At 39.4% G+C, this 22,964-nt stretch overlaps 1 protein-coding gene across 1 annotated transcript in view; it reads right to left on the bottom strand.

Annotated features, from left to right (window-relative positions):
• Positions 1-2,498: 2,498 nt before the first annotated feature.
• Positions 2,499-22,964, bottom strand: part of slc49a4 (solute carrier family 49 member 4) — a 47,191-nt gene continuing 26,725 nt past the window's right edge. Inside the window, exons 7-9 of the mRNA XM_042002460.1 lie at positions 20,340-20,467; positions 14,723-14,905; positions 2,499-3,721 (exon numbers count right to left, since the gene is read on the bottom strand). Coding sequence (XP_041858394.1) covers positions 3,606-3,721; positions 14,723-14,905; positions 20,340-20,467 — 427 coding nt within the window. The 3' untranslated portion in view covers positions 2,499-3,605. The remainder of the gene's footprint in view (positions 3,722-14,722; positions 14,906-20,339; positions 20,468-22,964) is intronic.

Here is a 22,964-nt window from a genome sequence, read left to right as displayed (position 1 = left end):
AGAAAAGCCTTTAAGAAGCTTTTAGTGTTGCAGGCGAACAGTAGAAAATGTCTCCATCATTATGACTCTGACAAGTAAATACAGCCACCTCCTTACTACCATTCAAGTCGGAGAAGTTTGGTTTTCATAGAAAATAGGATAAGTCTCACTTAAACTGGATTAAGAGAAATTTGGGCTTGTGGCTGCAGGAGTTGCTGGAATTCAACAGAACACTCTGATAGAAATAAAAAAAAACACATTTTTTTTCACCGCTTTGATGAATGTATGTGGCAAGAGGCTCTGAACACACCGCCACAAACCAAGACTGAATTCATTTCACTCCTCTGTAGGCCTGCTTACAAATTCTTTGCAATAATGTGAGGCACACCCAGCCTAAAAACATCCAACATGTTTCCAGCTGTTATTTTACCCGTCACTTGTGAGTTTCCTTCTTGACAAAACATTTTGCTTCAGGTCACAATCAGACCTGGAACAGAAATAATCACAGCATTTCATTTACACACATAATTTTTGACTAATTGGACTGGTTTGCGTGCAGACTAACCCCAGAGACTTTTGTTCTCACCAGCAACAGAGCATGAGCTCATCTCAAGCTGGGCCACAAAGGGGAGGGGACTACATGCCAGCGGCGTCATGGATGGTTTTAAAAACGGTGAGGTCATGCCTGCGGGTCAAGCACGTTCGCGGTGATTTGTATCCAAAGTGTGACAGAAGCAGAATGAGTAAAATATTTCCTAGAATGCCGAAGTCCTCTGAGAATTCTTCTTCTGCCTCAGGACGAATGTGCGAGAAAGTTGCTGCGCTGCCAAAACAACAGCAAATGAGTTCAGGCCCCGCCAGAGCATGATGTGATGTGCTTCTTAAAGGCACAGTCTGAGATCCAAATGTAAACAAACAAACTGGCATTAAACTTACACCTGAATCAATGTATTTGAATATTATCAGTATTGTAAGCCAATAGTGTCGGTTACTAATTGCAGATTTAAAAAGGAAACCCACTCATCAAGATAACGTTAGTTGTCATGATTGGATATTCTCAGCCTGTGCAGTCAGTATGGTGATGTCAACCTGAGAAGGTAATGCAGATAATATTGTCAATATTTAAACTAACAAATTGCACATTTTCCATCCAGGCATTTTCTGATGAAAAAATTGACCCATGCTCAAGAATAATTTAGCCTCCGCTGCTTCGATTTTCTTTTAAAATCTGTCTCTCATCACCGACTTTATGGAAAAGCAATGATGTGGTTTATCTAACAGGAATTAGCTTATGTAAATGCTGCAAGGGTATTGTGAGCAACTGCACCTCAGTGACGCATGAGCTTCAAATTGATTGGTTGATTCAACCACAGTCAGGATGTGAATGAGAAATCTGAGGAAAAATGAATACTTTCAGCTTTAAACATTAAAGACCAGACATCATGTTGAGATAGTCAAATAGCAGCACGCAGAGAGTGGTAAAGTCAACAAAAGAAATAAAATAATTAAATAACAAAATAATTGAGCAAACGCTTCTTTTTAGGCTCTCAAATAAGTTCAACAGTCATTTTAAAAGGAATTCATAAGTGAGGCATGAAAAAATAGCCCAACTGTAACATCTATGAAGAACAAACCATTCTGCAGCCACAGTGATAATGCAAAGAGAATTATGTTTCACATTTAGCACAATGGATGGAATGGAAAAACGGGAATGTAGAGACAGAAAGCATAAAATTTGATAGCTTGGATTGCGTTGGGTAAAATGCATTCACCTCTGAACAAAGGCAACAAAACAACATCCTACATGGAAAAGTCAATGAAAAGGTCCAGTTTTAGTAACTTTCATTAGCATATCAACAACAGGAGAACAGCAGCATTGTTACTTGGAAAATGTTCATTTTAATAAGGTGCTGGAAATACGTGACAGGCATGTTTGTTCTTTTCTGCAGAACATGAACATTAATAACCGAAACCTGGAACACCGCTGTGTGACCAGAGTGTGCACAACAAAGCAGGAGAACACGACCTTTTAGAAAATCTACAGATAAATGAAATGGTCACAGTGTGGAGGAGAGAGAGGCTGAACTGTACTGGGTAGTTAAGGCAACATCCAAAAGGTAAAAAAGACAACCTTTTCTGTACAGCAAGGGTAAAAAAGAAAAAGAAATAAAAAATAAAACAAGCACCAGGAATATATTACACAGCCTCCTTAACTGTAGAAACACTTAAAAATGCTTTTTGTAGCTATTGTGCTATAGAAAAACATGGCAATGAACATGTTAGAGAGAATCTGTGAGTGAGAAATGTTTTCACATTTGCAGTGATGTGTTTCTTTATTGTTATGGAGCTGGTTTTTGTCACAGCTCCAGTTTCATCAGTCAATGAATCCATGGAAATGACTGCTTCCTGTTCTTTTTTTCCCTTAGGTTTTTAGTCAGTTTGCTGTCAGCTTGTAAAGAAACACCTGCTAGTGCTTTGGAGGAGGAGCAGCTTGGCAATTACAACACAACATCATTCTCAAGTCTGCACAGTAAAACAGTTTCTCTCAGTGGTTGAAAATGAAACAGTGGTTGAAAATGTCACCAAACATCACATTTCCTGCTAAACTGGCTGTTAACTGTGTTAGTGTTGAGGCATTTGCAATTCATACTTGCAGACTACTGAGGAAAACAAATGATTAAAAACTGTACATAACTAATTAACATCAGATTAAAAGCAAACCTCCCAGAAATTGACATAATTAGTTATAAATAAGCTGAACAACTGAAATGGAACATGCGATCGCTTCTTCCTCGTGAAAATCACAGGTGTGTCCATTGGTAGCCCACGTCTTTGGCTGGTATCCAGCCATCAATCTGGTGGATAATTTTTGCATAATATTCATCTTCAGAGGGCGATAAAACATAATCTAAGTACCTGTCTTCCAGTGACAGGCAATATCACAGGTCACTTAACAGTGTCAGGCCAGTTAAAACCTCCGCGATGAGTCACAGCCGGCAGTTTGCAGCAGGATTGAAACACCAGGAGATCTCTGTTTTTTATCCCCGACTTGACACCGCCAGACCTGCAGTTTGGCTGATGAAACCATCCCGTTAAGGCCCTTTGCTTCTTCGTTAGGGACAGACGCTTGCTGATCTGGTGTCAGTGCAACATCTGGGTTGCGGACTTTGAGGCAGTGTCCAGTTACTGGAGAGATGAGGCAAGTGGAAGCAAGCAGCTTCAAAGGGGTGGTGGTGACACTAAGAATTTTAAATGTTTAATCATCTGTAAACAACAATCTGTCAAGCAGGACCTGCTTTAGAATATTAAAGTTGTTCATAAACTTTTGTTTACATACAAACAGAACATCAAAACAAAATTGTTACTGATGGGTTAAACCATCAACGGACCAAACTAACCACACATAAAGAGTAAACATGGGTCTGGAAATGTTCTTAGCTCCTCTCTGATGCCTCACAATATATAACCATCACCGTGGTTACCATTATAAATATATGGGTATATATACATTTTCAAATATTACATCTTAAAAGAGCGTGGGGTCCCACTTCCCTTCATCTCCCTTTTTCTCCTCTTGTTTTGTGCAAGAACAGATACTCAGTTGCCTTGTTTTGTCCTCAGCAGTGTCACACAGAGACAAAGACGTCTAGGTAGAGACGGTCGTAGGATTCCCTGAAGAAGAGGATGAGGATGAGGCTGAAGATACACGAGCCGGTCAGACACCAGTTCAGCCATGACAACTCTGGATGAAAGTGGAGGGCAGAGAGAAAGAAAAAAAAGATGCATGAAGGTTACATTAACACATCAGCTGCTTGGGGGGGACAGACACACACGACTGGACATGGTAAAGCTTTCATTAAAAGATTTATTTATTAGGCAAAAGATTTCCACTTTTCTACCCGCCCCCACCTTCCTCTTGCCTTGAAAATAAACCATCCAACATGAGTGATAAGTTGGTAGATACAAGCAGGTGTTGGAACTTTCTGAGATTATAACAGAAAAATTTGAACAGGAAATGAACAGAGTTCAGCTGTGCATCAACAAGCACAATATATGTTTCACATATACAATGACATATGAGTCATCCATATATACACAAAATCCTAGTGAGAGCTGGTATGAAGTGAAATTGAGTGATTTACAAGTATCACCAGGACTGATGGCTAATCAATAAGAATTCCTGATAAACCATATAGTAAATAAAATCAGCCTATGCTGTCAGCCTAGTGGTTCTGAATAATTCAGTGATATTGGCAGTGTTTCCCATTATCACTGACCTACTCTTGAACCTAAACAAGATGCAGAATGAGGGGGTCTATTTTTTCCAGCTTTGTTCAAGCTCCATTAACCACAGGAGAGGTGCTCTTGCTGTCTGCACTCACGCAGAATCTGCAAGGAAGATGGGAGGCTCATTTTTGACTCAACACCACAAAAACAACAAAAACGCTCCTCTTGCACATGCTCAAATTCTTACCCTTCATCTTTCTATGAATATGCAGTCACATCTGCACATGAACCTCATCAATCAATCAATAATGGGAAATTGTAAATGCATCAAGCAACCCTTGCAGGGCTGCTGGTTGGTTTCCAGAAATGCCTGCAGGTGCTTGTCTAGAGAGATTTTAGGCTGAACCTAACCTGCTTGGTGAGGACAGAAGGTCCATGGCAGCATGCAGCTGCTCGCCTCCCGGTAACAAGCCAAAACAAAAACAGAGAAATCAGGTTGCAACACACAGCTGGAGCCAGGGGACCGCAACAGGACAAAGTGTCACAGCTCATACGGGCTCTGCTTCAAGTGCAGATAGATTTCTTAATGTTATAAGACAAGCTGATCAATGCATGAAGGGGCGGACAACGTCTTTGTGGAAATTAAGAGCTCTGGCTTTAGAGCGACAACTTAGCGTGATGTGCCACTTCTTCAAAAAAAGGAGCACAAGTGTGAAGTAATAGGTGTAAAGATGAAAGCAAAAGCTAAACTGGGGCAAAAGGAAGAAGAGGCAGGGACTTGAGAATAGAATTGGATAAATGGTTGTGTGTGCATGTCTGCAGACGGAAGTCAAGACTCCTGAAGCAGCCTTGTTAATCAGGAGAGGGTGAGCCAGACAGCAGGACACCTGGCATGGAGGCAGGTTAATGGAGTTGTATTTATCTGACTTGCATTCTCCACCTTACTCTGTCTTTCTTTCCTGCCCAACACTTGTCCATCTAAAGTTGAAGACAACCTGCCAGTGTGAGAGAAAGTCTACAGAATAAAAGAATGCTAATGCGGAGATGAAATGTTTGAGGAATTCAACCAAGGGTGGGATAAAACCTGCTCCCCTCTAATCTCTAAGAACAGATCTAGAACAAAGTTTCAAGGAAGCAGTTAGCAAACAGGAGGGGGAGTTGAAACGGAGAGGATGAAGGAAGAAGATAAGAGCAATTTTAATAAAAGAAGGGAGCAAAGACAGACTGACCCTTGAAGGTCTTACCTGTTTGCTTTACTGTTTAAAATATCAAAGATGTACCTGGGATGAGACGTGGTGCATATCTGTGAGCAGCCACTAAAGGCGGGGTACTGAAGGTGAGTAACTGCTGGCTTTGAGACACTTGATATGTTTCTTGTAAATATAATTATTTTATATATTATATTAGAATAGAATAGAGACTGTAGAATATAATTATATTCATTTCACATGTCGTGTTTTTCCTGAATTTAACTTCTGTAATAATTAGGCTTGAATACTGTGAGTTATTTTAACAATTAGCTAAAGAGATGCAGAGGCGGACTGTGACAAAAAATAAATAAATACATAAATCAGCACTGGCATTTTGGCCCACATCAGCTCATATATGATCGTGCACACCACAGATCTTTGCACTCTCTTAACTGTGAATATCAGCCGTGCAACTCCATGCAGTTGGTTAGCAGGAATCTGGGTGTAGACATGTTAAATACTTCAAATATTGGAATTTGTTATTAAAATATAAATTTATACTCCATCACTGTGTTTAATAGAGAGAAAATAGAAAGAACAGACATGTGAAATGATGGGTCAGATGAAAACTGTTCCTGGACTAAGTCTAGAAACAGTCTCTGTCTGCTGCCTACTCTTCTCTTCTGAAGATGTTATCCCAGCCAGGTTTACCTAAAGATTGAATGGATTTAAAAAACAGAACAATTCAGTCTTGTTCACAATTATTGGATTCTTTGATAAAGAGGCAAACAGCTGTATCAGTATTAACATATGGACTAATGTGTTGGCTAAATAAAGAAAAAAAGATATCTCTGCATATTGTCCATAAACACAACCCAGAATCTGCCTCTATTTTGACCCTAAAGAAGCCGCCTATCAGCCTACAACCAATAACAAACAGGTAATAGCTAAATAAAATCAGAAAGCTGCTGACTCACTGTTAATATTGATGAATGATAATTAAAAAATCAAGATGATTTAGTTTAGGACGACATAAAAGAACTTGTCTAGGATCTGCTGTTTCAACCAGTAAACACAAACATTTAACCAGCTGTTCTCCTGCTAGAAACTCTGGCTTCATCAACAAATTTCATACATGTAAGAAAACAAACTAATGTGGTGATAAAAAAGCCGTTATTGGCATGTTATCACTTCATCATAACTTTGTAGACAGTTGGCATGTTCACCTCTAACTGGCTCATACGGATCAGACTAACTAGTTTTAATGGATCTCTTTACTCAGAACAGAACAGATGATGTGAAAGCAGTGCAGCTTATCACAGCTTCTACCTTCACTATCATCCATGGGAGCTGATGAAGGTCCTGCTGTGGTTATTCTGAGTGCATGCATGTGGCGAGCTGGGGGTTTAAAGTATCTAATTGGTTCAGCCCGGCATCAGTTATGAACAGAACAAAAAGGCCGCAGATCAACGTGTTTCATAGGCCTGTGGTCTGGAAAGAAAGCTCTGTTCTGACTATTTGGATGAATGACTTACTCAAGCACAGGGACCACAGAGAAAGGGGTTGGTGCTTACAAATCTGATTGGGCTGGCCCAGTGTTAGTTGGGCTGCTGATCAAATGAGTTTTATGGACCAGTCAGACCAATAAACAAACTGAGATGGTCCAAAAAAACATGTTGACCCACCAGGAAAATGTCCAGTATGCCAGATGGCCAGTCTTTCACTGAAGAGAAAGATGATAAAATACTTTTAGATAACATAGCTCAAACAAGCACTAGGCAGCTATTTTATATAGTTTTTTGGTGGTCCTTTTAGTCTCTGACTCCATCAGTTTTCTCACAGCATCCCTGTGCTGCCATGACAACCACTTTAAGGTCAAAATTGTGAGAATTAATTTGCAGTAAGAGAGGTTTTTAAGATGTGACACTGAATATGCCTCCTCTATCCAAATCTGCTGCACATGAATTTAACAACTTCTATAGTTCAATCCAGCTGAGACCAGGTGTCTGTGACATCATCTTTACCATGACAACCCTGAACGCAAAACAAAGTGTATGGCAGCACCTTTACCACTAATTGTTAAGTGGTCACACTAACAAGGTGGCATGCAGTCTGCTAATTAGCAAACCGAGTACTAATAATAATACTGCTCTGCTGTTGCCTAATAATTGACACAACACTGCTGAGCTGGACTTTTGTTTTTGTTTTAATTTGTGAAGTTAAAATCCAGGAACAGATATGAAGAGTTAGAGAAACTGGGCTCGACACACGGAAGGCGAGTCGCTCCTTCTCCATTCATTTCCTATGGAACCTGCGTATTGAGGCGAAAATCGCTGTCCTCCTCCAGCCATGAGACAGGCGACATTCGTGCATGTGAAATGTTGCGCTCGTTCATGTAGACATGCACACAGGGCTTGCGACGCGACACAAGAAAATAGAAAAATGTTCATTTTTTGTCGCTGTCGCCTGGCACTACGGCCAACCAGCGAGGGGCTTCATGGACTGACCAATGAGAGCAGGCTAGACAGCGCAGTCTGCAAACACTTTGAACATGGAAGAATGGATCATTTTAGCTTAATAAAAGGCAGCCGTGTGGAGCCAGGGTGAATTACTCCAAACGTAGGTTCTGGATTTATCTGGGTCAGCCTAGAGGTCCATCACATGATGATTTTCACGATTCTGTTTCCTATTTTGTAAACTTGGATGAACCCGGGGTTGTCTCTCATATAGTAAAGAGCAAGATTTCTATCATTTCATGCAAAATCTTCTGACTCTCCATCTGTCATATTTTGTCACGTCAGGGACTGGTTTGAAAATGTCAAAATAACCACCAATATCATAACCAATCAAATTTCTTGGAGAAAAGCGATCAGAGCGCAACGCACGGCACTGCTGCCGTCGCTGTCGTTGGTCGCCAACCGTGGGTCGAGCGCTTTTCATTTTGTTTATCCCTGCTGACAAAACCAAGAACAAAGACAGACGAGAGTCACACTCACTGAGTCGTTATTGTTTGACCAATTTCTTAAGTTGAGAGCCTTCAGAAAACACTGACATGCAGGACTGCGGATTTCTTAACTGGAATAAAATGATAATTGGCTACAATAAACAGTATACTGTACAAAAAAGTAACCTGAACAGATAATGACTATATATCACACATGTGATCTAAAATGTATTGTGGACAACAGCTCTGTTTCCAAAACTGTTGGGATGTAAAGAATAAAGAACACTGAGAATATGGTCTTTTCTCATCTTTTCTGGTCTGCAGAGCAAAGTATCTGCAGGTGACGAGTTTTAATATAAGCGGCAAAGAACAATCTGACCCATATACCCATGGTTCACTGGGACTTTATGATCACATTCATAGGAGACGTGTGAACACTGACAGTTCATCATATTAACAACCCATTACCGTAGGAGCCGGGTCAGCAGAACGGCTCTACAGATCAACACAGAGATAAGAGTCAACAGGCCTCTCACAGCCTTTATAAGTCTTAACTGAGGTCAGTACTTGGTTATGATTAACGATGCTTACTTTTTTATGACATTGGCCTTTGTGTAAAAAGACTGGGGTCACAACTGAAGACCAGCTCAGTGTAACGCACATGATGAAATAAACTGTTGTATCCTGTAGATCAACAAGTTAGTGAGAGCTTTACAGGAGCCACTGATAACTCTTCTGCTCAGTTGTGAGTCACTCCCAAACTAAAAAAGCAGCATGAAAGACTTTCAATCTCTCAGGAATGACTGCGCGCTACAACTAAGAGCTGTTTGTTTTTTGATTTTTCTTTCTTTTTCCTTTTAAACACCTCCACATTTTTAGGGAGGTTGAAAAAGTCAGTCTGCAGAGGCATTCTCACTTCAGAAGAGAGCTCAAACTTTAGCAGAAAGTGGGGGGGGGGAAGCCTTGGGACCAAAGAAGTGCAGCAATTATTTCTCAGTACTGAATAATGCTTCTTTCCTGCCATGCTGGAGACTGACAACACGCAGCTCAGTGGAAAACTCAACACCACCCTTCAACTCCTCTCTCATCTTCCTCCTTCCTTTCTTCTTCCTCCACAGGCACTTTTGTTCCACAATATCTCTCTGCTGCTTTGTATTCCACCCTATGCTTCTATGCTAAATGACACAAACACATTGCAGATGAAATTGAAAAAGAGCAACAAGTACGAATATATGGCCCGGAGGCTCCATTCATGTTTCCAAGTCACATGGTTCAAGGAGTTTGGGGATTTTTGAAATACAACAAAGTCGAGAGGGCACTGAGAGCTCACTGATCCAAGACCAGCCTCTCACGGATATTAAAATGGACAAGGAGGTAAATTCATAAATGTCTTCCTGCTCTCAGAGACTAGGAGCCATAATTCAGAATGCATAGTGAGGCAGTGGCAGCAAAAAGAAAAACACTTAAATTAACTGTAAACTGAAAATGGAGGGAAATCTTTAAAGGATCAAGCTGCCAATTTTCAATATCAATAGGAAAAAGGCTTTTGAAAAGATGATGCTCATGCAGAACATATCAGTTTTTAAGTGTGAATATTATTTACCACATCCATTATGGGACTACAGAGAGGAAATTAGAATAATGAGGCAGCCCACTAGAATACTTCCAAAGGGAATTTACATAATCAAATTAATCTTTGCAGGAACAATCTCTTCTTGAGAAAAGAATGCTGATTTACAGGCAGGACAGGGATCATGCACTTTTGTAAATCACTAGCTACAGTGGCTTAAATTACTTGACAGTTTCAGTGATTTAACATCCAAGTTAAACATGCCTCCTACTGTAGCTATGTACGGTACAGTGCATTTTCACTATATTCAGTAAAGAAAATAATGATATTATAATATTCAGATTTTGCAGGGATGCAGGGATACATGGAAAATCTGCTAGACTGCAGTCCTCGTAGGACCAAACTGAGTAGCCCTGATCTAGGGCCATAGCAATCAGTCAGCAAACTGGCCAAAGGAAATCCTAAAGGAGCTCCAAAAGCTCCACTGCAGAACTGGAGTGTCTCTCAATGGAAACCCTTTAGTGTAACACTATTTCCCAACCTAAAACTCTGTACTTCTGACTAATTTTGATGGCACACTGACATTCCTAAAGCTAAGTGACAGAGCAAGAGATAAGATGAGAGTCAACGCTGGACTGGCTTTTACTGGCTGGAGAGCGCTCAGAGGAGAGACAGGGTGCAAGATGGATGATTAATTAGCCTCCTTCAACCCTTTTTTTGGGAATAGTCTATTTTATTCCTTTTACCTAAAATATTCATTGATCACCTGTTTGCTGACTCATTGTTTAAATGAATGGTACTTCAGTAGTGATGATTTAAACTGTATACTCCACAGAGGGAAAAGGTGTCCTGAAACAAATGCTAAAAACAAAAGAAACATTAAAGCATTTTTGGAGTTTGCACGTGATGCAAACTGAACACACTTTATCACATGGTGATAACATCATCACCATAACCTGTAAAATTTGCATTAATTGAAGGAATGGTGTTTAAAATGGGCAGCTTCTTAAACATGTTTGTCTTCTAGAAAAATGACACTCAGTGTAGTAACCTTCTGCAACGACCCAAAGCTAAACTATAATTTACAACAATGAACTTTAAATTAATGTCTCGTTGAAACGAAAATTTGAGGTAACCGCAGTTGTTTTTGGTGTTGTTTTTTTTTTTGTACCCAGTTTAAAGTGTAACTACACACGCTACTTTTTGCATAACTCCACCCACTGCCAAATTTGAAAAATACCTGAAACTGCAAGGCTTGGACTGAGAGGTGTGGGGTTATCAGGGAGCAGAGAGTGGGCGGGTCGGGATACACAGGCAGAAAAGATGACAGAGCAGCTCAGTTCATTGGCAAGATCCAAAGCGAGATTCACAAAGCACCTACGCCACAGAGCGGTCTTTGAGGTGGAAGACTTTTCCCCTCCTGAATCTCCTCACCTACACATGAACAAGGTGGCCCTGAACCGCATCAGTCTGAGCTGTCAGGGCTGTTGCGCTGGCCTGTCAGCAGCTCCAGCAGCTCTGGAAAGCTGTGGAGACTTGTGGCAGGTTGTGGAAGCTGCAGGAAGTGTTGCTGGAAGTTGCCATTGCCACAATTTGGACTGCTGTCTGTTGCCAGATGAGGATCAGCAGGTAAAGAATAAAGTCCCGTGTTACATTTATACCCCTCAAAAGCACAAATCCATCCCATTGTAAGACTATTTAATCATAAACTCTGTGAAACTAGCAAATATACACCAGATATGCTCACATCCCTTCATATGCGTTGGTGGGCATGGTTTTCTATGCCTGCAAGACAAGGACCCATCTGTTTGCATCTGGAGGGAAGGGCTGTGTGGTTTTTAAAATTTTCTCATGACGTAGATAAGCTCTCTGTCACGAACAACATAACCTGGTTTTACCCTGTAGAGGGCGTTATCAGCCATTTTTTTACCCACAAAATCCTGTTTTTAAAATGAACTAAAAATACAATTTTATCAACAGTATATGGTAAGTAATTCTGTTTTGTTTACAGCTCAAAAAACACATTTTTGGGTGCACTATCCCTGTAATTGTAGTCAAGTCAACCATTTTTGAGGATGAGGGGGTCAGAAGCCTCCACACAATACAAAATCCAAAGAAATGATGACTGTGATGATATTGATAAAACTATGTACACTGATGAGATAAAAAAAATTACTTTAATTTGTTTTCATTGTAATTAATAAGCCTCTGGATTTAAGGCCACGCTGCCTTTGCTGTTTTGAGGATTAAACATGCAGGCAGAGAAATGTTGGATTTGTGGATGACTGAGGATTGATGCAAACATGATCCTATTATTAATTCATAATTTTTCTGCACATGTCAATTTAACTTGTTTTTTTTTAACTTGGAGTCTTGTGCATTTATGGAAGAACGACTGTGACTACTGTGATGTAATCCTGCACACACCATTCAGGTGTATGTAGGTTTGTGGCTTTAATAGTGAAAATTAACTAATAAATATATTGTTATTGAACTTAATATTATCATAGGTAAATATTTAAAGCAGAGAAAATTCCATCAGGAATGCTTGACGGAGCACTAAATCTGTAATAAACGTCTTTAAAATGATCCCCAACAAAATGTTTACTATAACTGCAGGTATTTTTCCCACAGCTGTAACCTACAGACAGTGGAGGCTGTGATGTAGCAGATTTGCAAGAAGACAGTAGGTTGTAACTATGGTATTTATCTGTGGGCTCACTTTACAATGCCTGCAGCAGTGAGAGCTCTAACAGGAACATTTCCATGCATTATTCTCTATTTATTAACTTCACGGTGGGAGGTGAAGAATAGAGCAACAAAAGCCTCCATCTTCTCTGCTTGATCTTCTCCCCACCTGTCGCAGAAACTGTCAGGATCCATCTCGGCTCATCGGATGCCCCTCAGCTCGCCACACACATACACTCAAAACAACCGTGTTGGTCCACACTCAGATGTTTCTCACACACCTTCAGCCACATTCATTTGGTCAATCATTCAGCACAGCAGAGAGAAGTACTGAGCAGAGGATACTTCATGTATTCTTTATAAGTCCTGTGATGTGTGCCTGTGTCAGTGTTGGCCTGCAGCAGAAATACCAGCACATGGCAAATTTTTTGTCTCGTGCATTATTTAGCGACATACCGATGCATACCCTCTCAAATAATTCAAAATACTATTTTCAAACAGTCATTTCTGAATGTCCCTCAACTCTTCTTGCTGTGAAAAATTAATCTACTCAACCTCCCTGAAGTGTGTCAACCCTTCAAAATCCACCTGTTAAACATACTGAACCAAATCGACAGCTTATCCAGGCTGTGCTGCCTTTTCGTTCACTGAACGCTGCCTGCTGAGCTTTCTTTGTCCCAACTTGTGATGGATCTTTTCTGTACAAATCGTGACCAGTTTCTAATGATACTTTTACAAAATGATTTACCACTGGAAAAATCTTAATATAACTTCAAAACCAATTCCACATCCTTCCACACCACCTTGGAAGGAAGACAATCAGGGCTTACAATTTAGGCCCCTGGCACAAACTGTGTTTTTACATATAAAAAAATAAAAATATATAAAAGAATTGTTATAAAAAAAATCAGGATTTACTGAATCAATGAGTAGCTGCTTCTTAGAGGAGGTGGATGCTATAATTTTCTGTGGCAGCCCATTACATGTTTGTTTATTGGAACTCCTTTCAAAATGTAAAATTTGAGGAGTAGTAATTTTCTCTGCTTTGAATAAGTTCAATAACGATATATATATTAGTTATTTTGCACTATTAAAGCCTCAAACTATCTGCAACTCATCAGATAATTAATTTATAACACAAGATGAAATAATCCAACATTTGGTAAAACAATGAAAGGCTTGGAAAGATCTATTTAGTGTTTTCAGACATTTTAACTCTAAGGATAAATCATGTGATCGCAAACAGCATCAGAAGATAAGGTGTTTTCAGTAGTTGAAATATTTCTTAAGATGTTGTTGCCTTGTGGAACAATACAAGCCAGTTTTGTGATATGGCTGTTGTTGTTGGTGGGCCTTCAGCGGCTCTGGGCTGCATGGATGTTCAGTTCAAACAACATTCATATCTAGACTGGCTAAATGACCAAGAAGGCAGGATCAGGACACAGTTGTCAGGCAGCAGCTGTCAGAAGCCTTGAAGCAATTGCAAAGACTTGGCAGATGAAGATGAGTATGAAACTCATGAATATTCAATACAGTCTGAAAATATTTCTATTCTTCATTTAAACAGGGTAAAGGAAGCTGAATGGAGCTTTGATGTATGGAAACCAACAGTGAAACTAAAGCCTTCTGGGCAAAGGTGACATGGAACAACGTGGTCCTGAGTATGTACCAACAGCGCTCACATCAACAAGTGGGCTCGCTTTATGATTTCATTTTCTCCCACTGACGCTGTGAAGCAGAAGAGAAGCAGATGACACTCTGCCACCTCTGCTGTGAACTTAAATCATTATATCAAACTGTTATGGATCCAACTCAAGTAAAAGAAAAAGTACAATATAAAGTTTTCTGTATTTGTGCAGAATGTGTCAGTTTCTCTAGAACCAATTTTCCCATTGCCCTTCTTTTCTGCAGAATAGGCTAGGCTTGGAATGGATTTTTACAATGGAGCACGTTGTTTACAGAAGTGAAAGAAACTTGCAGCAAGAGGGGAAAATAAATCTCACTTCACACTCTTATAACACAACCATATGACTCCAATGAGCAGAAAATATAAGTAAATGCAGAAAAGGTTGCAGAAGTTGAAACAGCAGGAAAACAAAAGTGTTTCCAGAACATTTGTCTTACCTGTGCAGTAAAAAGTGAGAAAGAAGAGAAGGAGGCCGGTGACCAGGTTCCCCAGGAAAGTGACGACTCCACAGGTGATGCCTTCAGGAACTGGGTACACAGTCTCTATGAAGAGCTCGAAGAAAATTGGCACACTGCTGTTGATAAAAATGCCAACCAGGATGCAGGATGTGTACAGGATGGCTGTGAAAAGGCAAAACAAACAGTGGAACAAAATAAATTTCAGGTGAATTGAGAGTTTTGGTGCAGTAGGTTATTCAAACAGGTTACCATGTGAACAATTCTTCAAAAATATAGCACAGAGGTCAACTCTATGGAGCAGCAGTAGTGATTTATTCCACCTTACACAGCTTCCTTCCCTGCTATTTGTTTTCAGTGGCACTGAAATTTATGATGTACCTTCATCCTGAAACAACATTTCATTTAGACTGCCAGCCCTTCAGGTGGCAATTTACCAGAAACAGAACCAAAATACTGTAGGTGTTTTGAGAAAAAGTGGCCAGCTTTTCAACCCAATTCCACCAACACCTTCGCCCAGTCTGAAGTGTGACGTGACTATTTGGTAATTTGTCAGTTTTGTCACTTTAAAAATGAGTTTTTTCTGGCTTACTTTATAACTATGATGTTTCTCTTTCACATCCTCCATTTCAGAAATTGTTCCTTGGAGGCAGCAGGTGCAAAAGCCAATAGGGGATGTGAGCATACAGCACATGTGTTTAAAATTAAGACTGGGTGCAGTTCTTCTGGAACAGTCCGTTTTCATCCATTTTTTCCCAACAAAATTAAATAAATGTTTTCTTAACTAGACTAATACTTTGGTTAAGTCACAACTTGATATATGAATGCTAAAAGAAATACAAGATTTTTCATACATACTTTACATAACACTTTTATATACTCACACTAGCCACTTAATTAGGTACACCTGTTTTTACACAAATAATTAATCAGTCAATTGTATGGCACCAACTCAAAGCATTTTGGTATATAGACGCAGTATAGACAAATTGAGCATCAAAAATAGGGAAAGAAAGGGGACTGAAGTGACTTTGCAGATCTCATGATTGTTGGTGCCAGAGAGGCTGGTCTGAGTATTCCAGAAACTGCTCATCTACTGGGATTTTCACACACAACTATCTTTAGGGTTTAAAGAAAATGGTCTGAAAAAGAGAAAAAAAAATCCAATGAGTGGCAGTTATCTGGACAAAAATGTCATATTGTGGAAAGAGCAGATTGGGTAGACTAGTTGGAAATGCTAGAAACAACAGTATTCAAATAACCACTGGTCATAACCAAGGTATGCAGAATACCATCTCTGAACACACAACATATTAACTCTTGAAGCAGATGAGCTACAGCAGAAGCACCCAAGGCAAAAGGAGGCCCAACTTGGCAGTAGCAAGGTGAAAAAGTGACCGGTAAAGCTAGGTACAAACATAAAGATTATTGGTTTTGTCCCGATTTTGCCCCTTCCCGACCAAGGACAGCAAATGCCTGATTATCTTAAGTCTTTTTAAGATTTTCCTTCGACCCGACAATCAGCTCCGAAAAGGGGTCGTGGCCGACAATCTGAAGTGCTGAACATGCTCAATATTTATGACCAAAAATGTTTATGTGTGTGTGGAGTGTGACATGGAGTGGAATGTAGCCAATCAGAGCAAGCTGACTGGGAGCAAGGAAGGATTTAAAGCCTGTGTTCATGCTGTCTCCAGTCTTATATTTTTTTTTATTCCTGGATTTTTCTGTTATTATTAGTCGCAAGGCCACCATCATTACTTCATTATGTATGTCCTCTGCCATGCTGGGTGTTGTGTTTTCCAGTTGTTGCCATGGTTCTCCTTCGTTTTTCTTGTTGTTGCCACGTTTCTTCTTTTTAGTTTTTGTTAGATCATGTTTGATCACGCCAGATTTCTGGCTCGGAGCTCTAGATTGTCGATGGGTTGTGGGACAGAATCGTTATTTGTGTGTTGTTCTGTGATGTGACTATCGGAGCACACCACCCACCGTATGATCAAAACTGTTACATGCCTGATTTTTTATCTTCATGTGTGGGGTCTTGATCAGATAAAAAAAACAATCTCATCAGATTAAAAAAAGAAAAAATCCTTATGTGTGTACCAGACCTAAGTGTACGGAGCCTTATATTTGTTAAAAGAAAACACAAAACAAACCAACTTGGTCTGAGATGCAACCCTTTGTCTAACTCTACATGAGGACGGACTTTTCTCCCAGTCTGGCATGAAGTGCTACAAAAACATTTTGATTGTCTTGCCACAGCAATTCAGTCTCAATTTATTTTACAATATATCCCTGGCTTTAGTTTGCTTGCACACTCTGCACTAAGATGCACCTCATTTCATGGATTCCACAATATATTAAAAAGAAAATTTATTTCTTATTCTTTTTGCCAAAATGCTCAGGTTTCCACATGGTAAACAGCTGGTCTCATTTGCTCCCCAGGCATGAAGTGAATGTTAAGTGTCTAAGCTGGCTGTGACTCCCTTCATTTGTGTGCTTTTCAGGGTTGAATTGGGGAGAAAAAAGTTTCTAGTTTCAAGTTTTAATTTTGTAATTATGTGCTTGCTGGCTTTATCCCACAGTGAATCTTAGAAAGTTGTTTTATTTATTTGCTTTAGCCAGAAAAGTTTGTAAGACTTTCTGCTTTGTGATGGTGTAGTCTTGGCTAAAGTCCTGTAACTGGACAGTGTACGAGTGAGGATGTACAGGGAGGTGACGTCATCACCTCTAGAGCATCATGGCACCCTCCATCACCCTTATCTTAGCAGAGTGCTTCAAATGAGCGTCCCATTAGTCTGAACGCCCCTTTAATCACACAGTCTCTGAGGGCTCTTGCATTCCCACTTAATGCCTGCAACTGGGAAATCTAGGCACCTCATGGCAGCCATCAAAGGCAGCAGTTTCCCCTACTTCTCTTTATTTAGTTCTAATAAAGAAATTTATATCAAACGCCTCAACCTCCGCAATTTTCTCTTATTACAAAAATGGGACTTAATTCCAGTTCCCAAAAGTTAACAGGAGATCCCCTGGAGGAGAGAAGTGTGTCACAATCACAGAAAAACGTGAGATTTGCCTCAGTGGTCTGAAGAGAAGACAATGTTTTTATCTATACTAACTGTTAGCTTGTTAGCTTCTCCATTTCAACCACTTCCTCTACTGTATTTTAACTTATATAAGACAAAAACATCTAAAAAATTAAAGACTAGTGGTAGAGTGGTATATTCTGTTACCAAACCATGTTCATGTTTAAGCTCATAATGAATATAAAAGCCTGATTTTATTCAAAGAAATTTACGTCCACATTATTGGAAGGATTTAGGAGCAAATGCTTCTTCTAAAGGGGATCATATTCAGTAGCTGTGTTTACATCTTGCACTTTTGATCTGATCGAACTTCCAGTCAGAATAAAAAAATGCATCATATAAACACCTCAGCTTATCTGATCTGCCTTAATTGGAAAATAATTTTAAATCTGATTGAGAGGGGTGGTTTAAACCTTTCCACAAGAAAGAATAACTCATTCTGATCATTTCCATGGTACATGTAGCTTCTGTGCTTGCTTGAACCACATGGGGGATAGGATGACATTATGGGTTTCAGGAAAGACTTGAAAAATGGCAACAGCAAGATAGAACGGGAGTGAGGCAGATAGATTTTGTTGGAAAGCAAAAGTTATGGATTTTAAAGCATCTCAACAGTCAAAAAGTTCAAATTAAAAATAAATCTTCATCTTCTTCTGAATTAGTATGCATTGTACATGTCAAAAGTGTTACGATCGTATTAAAACTTTCCATCAAGTAAATACACAACTGATCAGATCACTTTATGTAGCGTCCATGTAAACATGTCAGCTGGAATTTCTGACCTGATTGATTTCAATTGGACAGATGAAAAATTTGTCCATATAAACATGGCTCATGTTAATCATACTATAAAATCATACACAGAGAATTTTAAAACTATAACATAAAAAAACACAGTTGACTTAATGCAGCTGTCTTCAGTTGTTGTTTGTGGGTCTTTCTGCTTTTAGTTTTTTCTTTAACAAGTGAAATCTAGTTCAGCTGGGTTTAAGATCCGGTGACTGACTGTCAGTGCAGAATATTCTACTTCGTTAGGATACCTATAAAAGCGGATGGGCTGCTTTTACATTTTTTTCAGATCATCATCCGCTGGTCCTGGGAAGCATTATTTACTTAATGTTTCTATATTTGGCAGGATATGATGAGACAGTATTTATCTATAGAATTCTGAAATAATTCAGTTGCCTCTTCTTTCAAATCATCAATTAACTCTGGTGAGCCAGTGGAACTGAAAGCAATGCCCATGTAATCATAATGTATCCATGTGTTTTACAGATAACATTGTATGCTTTTGATTGTGAGTAGTTTTTAAGTCTTTTTTGTTTGGTACAAGAACAACAACTATGATCTTTAATTATTTTACTATAACAATATAAGAGTTTTTGTTTCTGAGGGTAATACTCAGTTTGATCTAGTGAAATCCTCTCTTTCCAGTAGATTCAGTGTGGCTGGCTCCCAGAGAGATTTCTTGAGATGGCTGAATGCTGTGAAGGACTTTTTCTTTATGTGAGGAAGGATGCTCACCAGGAGCTCACCAGCATATTGTTAATTTGGCCACTTCTCATGTTCGTACTACCTTTCTGACTAAGTTGTGTCATTTTTGCTGCCAAATCAGGGTCTACCTTACACATCTTACTGAACAGAAACAACAGCTTTCAATTGTATCCAAACCCTCTGAAGCGATTAAATTATTTAACCTCATTAACTATGCAACTCTAACTTAAATGTTTTTTATAAAGAGTTAAATAAACACCACTGGTGAAATATTTCCAGACTTAACTATATTCAAAGTTTTTCTTATTGAAACTGTTCCTTTTCTATTAAGTAAGACTCTAGAAACAAAGTGTGCAAAAAGACAAAGCATGTTTGGGGTGAGGATTTGGTTTTTAACTTGCTCTTTTCAGTCATGGCTTGCTAATAAATGATGTATCTGAGGGTCAGTGAAAACTTTTATCTAAATCTTTTAACATCCTTTTCTGTTTAAAAGACCTTTTTCTCAGAAGGTTGCACTCTTCAGTAAATATGAGTGCACGTGTTGCTGCTGAGAATCCCACACTGGGATAATAAGGGTTTTTGGCAGATTTTGTTGATGTGTCACAACACCCTCTTGTATGATGCCAGACAGACAAACATGGTGAGAGCCTGGCTACATCAAGCTGCCAGTGTCTGGGATAAGAGGATATGAGACAGAAGGAGAGCAGTTCCAGGGCTGGGGGAATGATGATGGATTATGATGACTAAAATCAATGATTCAGTAATACATGCTGATATGCTTATTGGTTGGCTGAGGGAAATCCACTAATGTCCCTAATGAGTTCATCACTGACATCTATTGATGGATTGTCTCAGCTCAATATGCATAAAATACGCAGTCCAGTCAGGGTGTGGTTTCTTTTATTCTTTTTACTCTGTACTCCAACACACATAATGTAACAGCAGTGACCATGTTTCATGTGTTTTGTAAATGGCTGGTTGCATCACAAAGTCACCTTGAGAGTAATTTTGCTGAGGCCTACCTGCAGTGGAGGGGAGGTGAGTAACCCTGCTCAAACAGGTGAGCGTGAACCAGGTAGATGACAGTGAAGCTCCAGCCAACATCAGCACCAGGATAAGCTTCAGCATCCCACGGATAGAGTCTGCAAATCTGATAGTCGATAAGGAGGAGAAAACAGGAGTGTATGTATGAAAAAAACTGACAAAAAGTTAATGACACAGGCAGATAAAAGTGAATAAAAACAGAAATTAAAGGCATTCTTTCTAAACACAATGAACAATTTCTGATTATGTTCCTGCCTCGTATCATAACATATTTCTAGGGACATCAATTGTTTTACTGGAAAGCTACATCATTCCCTCTCCCACTTGTTTCTGATTGTGTCAGTTGTACTTCTCATTACATGAGGAGACACCACTTGTGGAGTTGATGCAATTTGTCTCACCAGCTAAGCAGACAGACTTGAGATTTTCATTGCAATACACTGTGGAAGACGAGCCATTGGGCCATTCTCAAAAAGCTCCCTTGAGCTCTGCGGCTTCTGTTCATAACTCTTTCTAAACTCTCATAGTTCATTAATTCCTCTCTACTCCTCTGGGTATGCACATGTATGCTTGAGAAAGATTAGATGAGGCTACAGAAGCCTGTAGCAAAGACAGACACTAATTACTTTTGTTTTGTAGCTCCCAGACAAGACGCTTGAGAAAAGAGGGCTTGACAATTAACTAAATGCAAAAAAATAAAACAAGACCCATCGGAAATGGCTGACTTATTGACAGCCAACTCGCTGGTTCAGCAAGGTTGTGAAGTTCTGTTAGTGTGCTGAGGGGCAGTGGATGAGGGAAAACATCTTCTGGGTGGATAATGAGAACATCTGCTCTTTGCGCCTCCATGGCATTTTGAGATGACATTAAAGTCTCTTGGGATTTTATGAACAGCCTGACACATCACTTCCATGTTCACAAGACATCAGATGTGCTCTAAATCCCTCCCTAACTTACAGTGAAAGGTGACAAACTTTGTTCGTCTTACTTAAAAAAGAAAAAGGAAAACTTCAGATTTTTCTTTACAAGAATGAGATGGTTCCACTGGAAAAGGCAGCATTTTAGCCTGAGGGCCAAGCATTTGCCACAACAGGAGGATCCCATTTCCCTTCCCACAGCCCTGAAATCTGCATCACCCATCTGCCACTAACTGGCTCACATCCACAACCCTTCAACTACTCCTGATGCCAGAGATGGATGAAATCCTGCTCCTGCACCCAGCAAAGCCATCAACTCTGCAGAGAGGACCACAGCCTACTTCCCTGTATCATTTCCAAGTAAGTAGCTTATTTCTGATATTCCATCTCTCGTCCCAGAGTCCACTTGATAAAGAGCTTGATCACTGATCGTCAAATCTGTCACGGTTTTATTTTTTGGCAAGCAGACTTTGAGGCTTTTAAAACTACTGGATTGCAGTTAACCAACATTAATTAATTTTTTTAAAACTATGTAAAACTGAAGACCAAACCCAAAACTAGAAACTGACAGTTTAATTAAATCTGAGCACATAAATAACTTATGTTTCTGTGCCACAGAACTCAATTAGAATAAAAAAAAAAACATTAAAAGAACAACTGAGGTATGCTTTCAAACTGGGCTACTAATTTCGAATTGCTAAAACCTTATGTAGGTTATCCTGCTTACACAGTCCTGTACCACAAAACATGCTTTTCACATCTATTTTTAGCTAAATCTGCTTTAAAAATTTAGTACATTACAAAAAGAGTAACAATTAGTTATTGGGTTTTAAAGATTTGTGTCACATACACATGTAAATATAGAACAGCTTACCACAAGCAGGCTACGGAGATTTGGTTTTATAGGATTTGTTGAATAGGATTAAGAAAAACTGAGAATGATATTAAACAAGAAAACAGTTTGCCATAGGCGTTTGCATATCTCTGGTAATGTAATTTCAATGCTCTGTTTCACTGCCCATTGAGTAAAGAGGGTCATGTCATCTCATGAGGTAATGTCAAAATTAAAAGGCAATCTTTTACAGTCCTCTAATAGGATTTATGGGCCATAAAGATAGGATCATCTAAGTCATGTAGAATCAGATTCCATTTTCTGCTCTCCAGTGCCTGTGGGGAATGATGAAATATCGTCATTAGCATGATACTATCATTTGGGCCCGTCTGCATTTTTAGAAAGGGACGTGCAGCAAATAACCAAAGAGACGGTTTACCATGAAGACCAAGTGATTGTTCCTGTTTGCAGGCAAAACAAATTAGGCAGACGCTGATCCTCATTTGTGTTTGCTCTATCTCATCTCATTAAAACAGAATATTGTGTAGCTCAGACCTCCATGACGTTAAGGAGAATTACCTGGTTCTATTTTCTGTCACCTCCTTTTTACTCACCTCCTACCCCAACCTTTTTGCTTCTGTCTTGTAATGAGATGATAACGAGCAAAGCTTGTTAGTTATTCTTTCCAACCTCTTTATTCAGTTTGAAAATAATAAATAAATAAACAACAAAAAGAAAGAAAGAAAGTGAGCAGCATGTCAAACAATCAGCCTCTCACTGGAGCACACAATTAAACAGATGCTAAATAGTTCGTCATATATTTTGATGAGCCTTACACTTTGGTGCATCGCTAC

This window comes from Melanotaenia boesemani, chromosome 12 (assembly GCF_017639745.1).
Source record: "Melanotaenia boesemani isolate fMelBoe1 chromosome 12, fMelBoe1.pri, whole genome shotgun sequence".
Classification (NCBI taxonomy): domain Eukaryota; kingdom Metazoa; phylum Chordata; class Actinopteri; order Atheriniformes; family Melanotaeniidae; genus Melanotaenia; species Melanotaenia boesemani.
The sequence above is the reverse complement of the archived record's forward strand: the minus strand, read 5'-3'. Positions and strand labels throughout refer to the sequence as shown.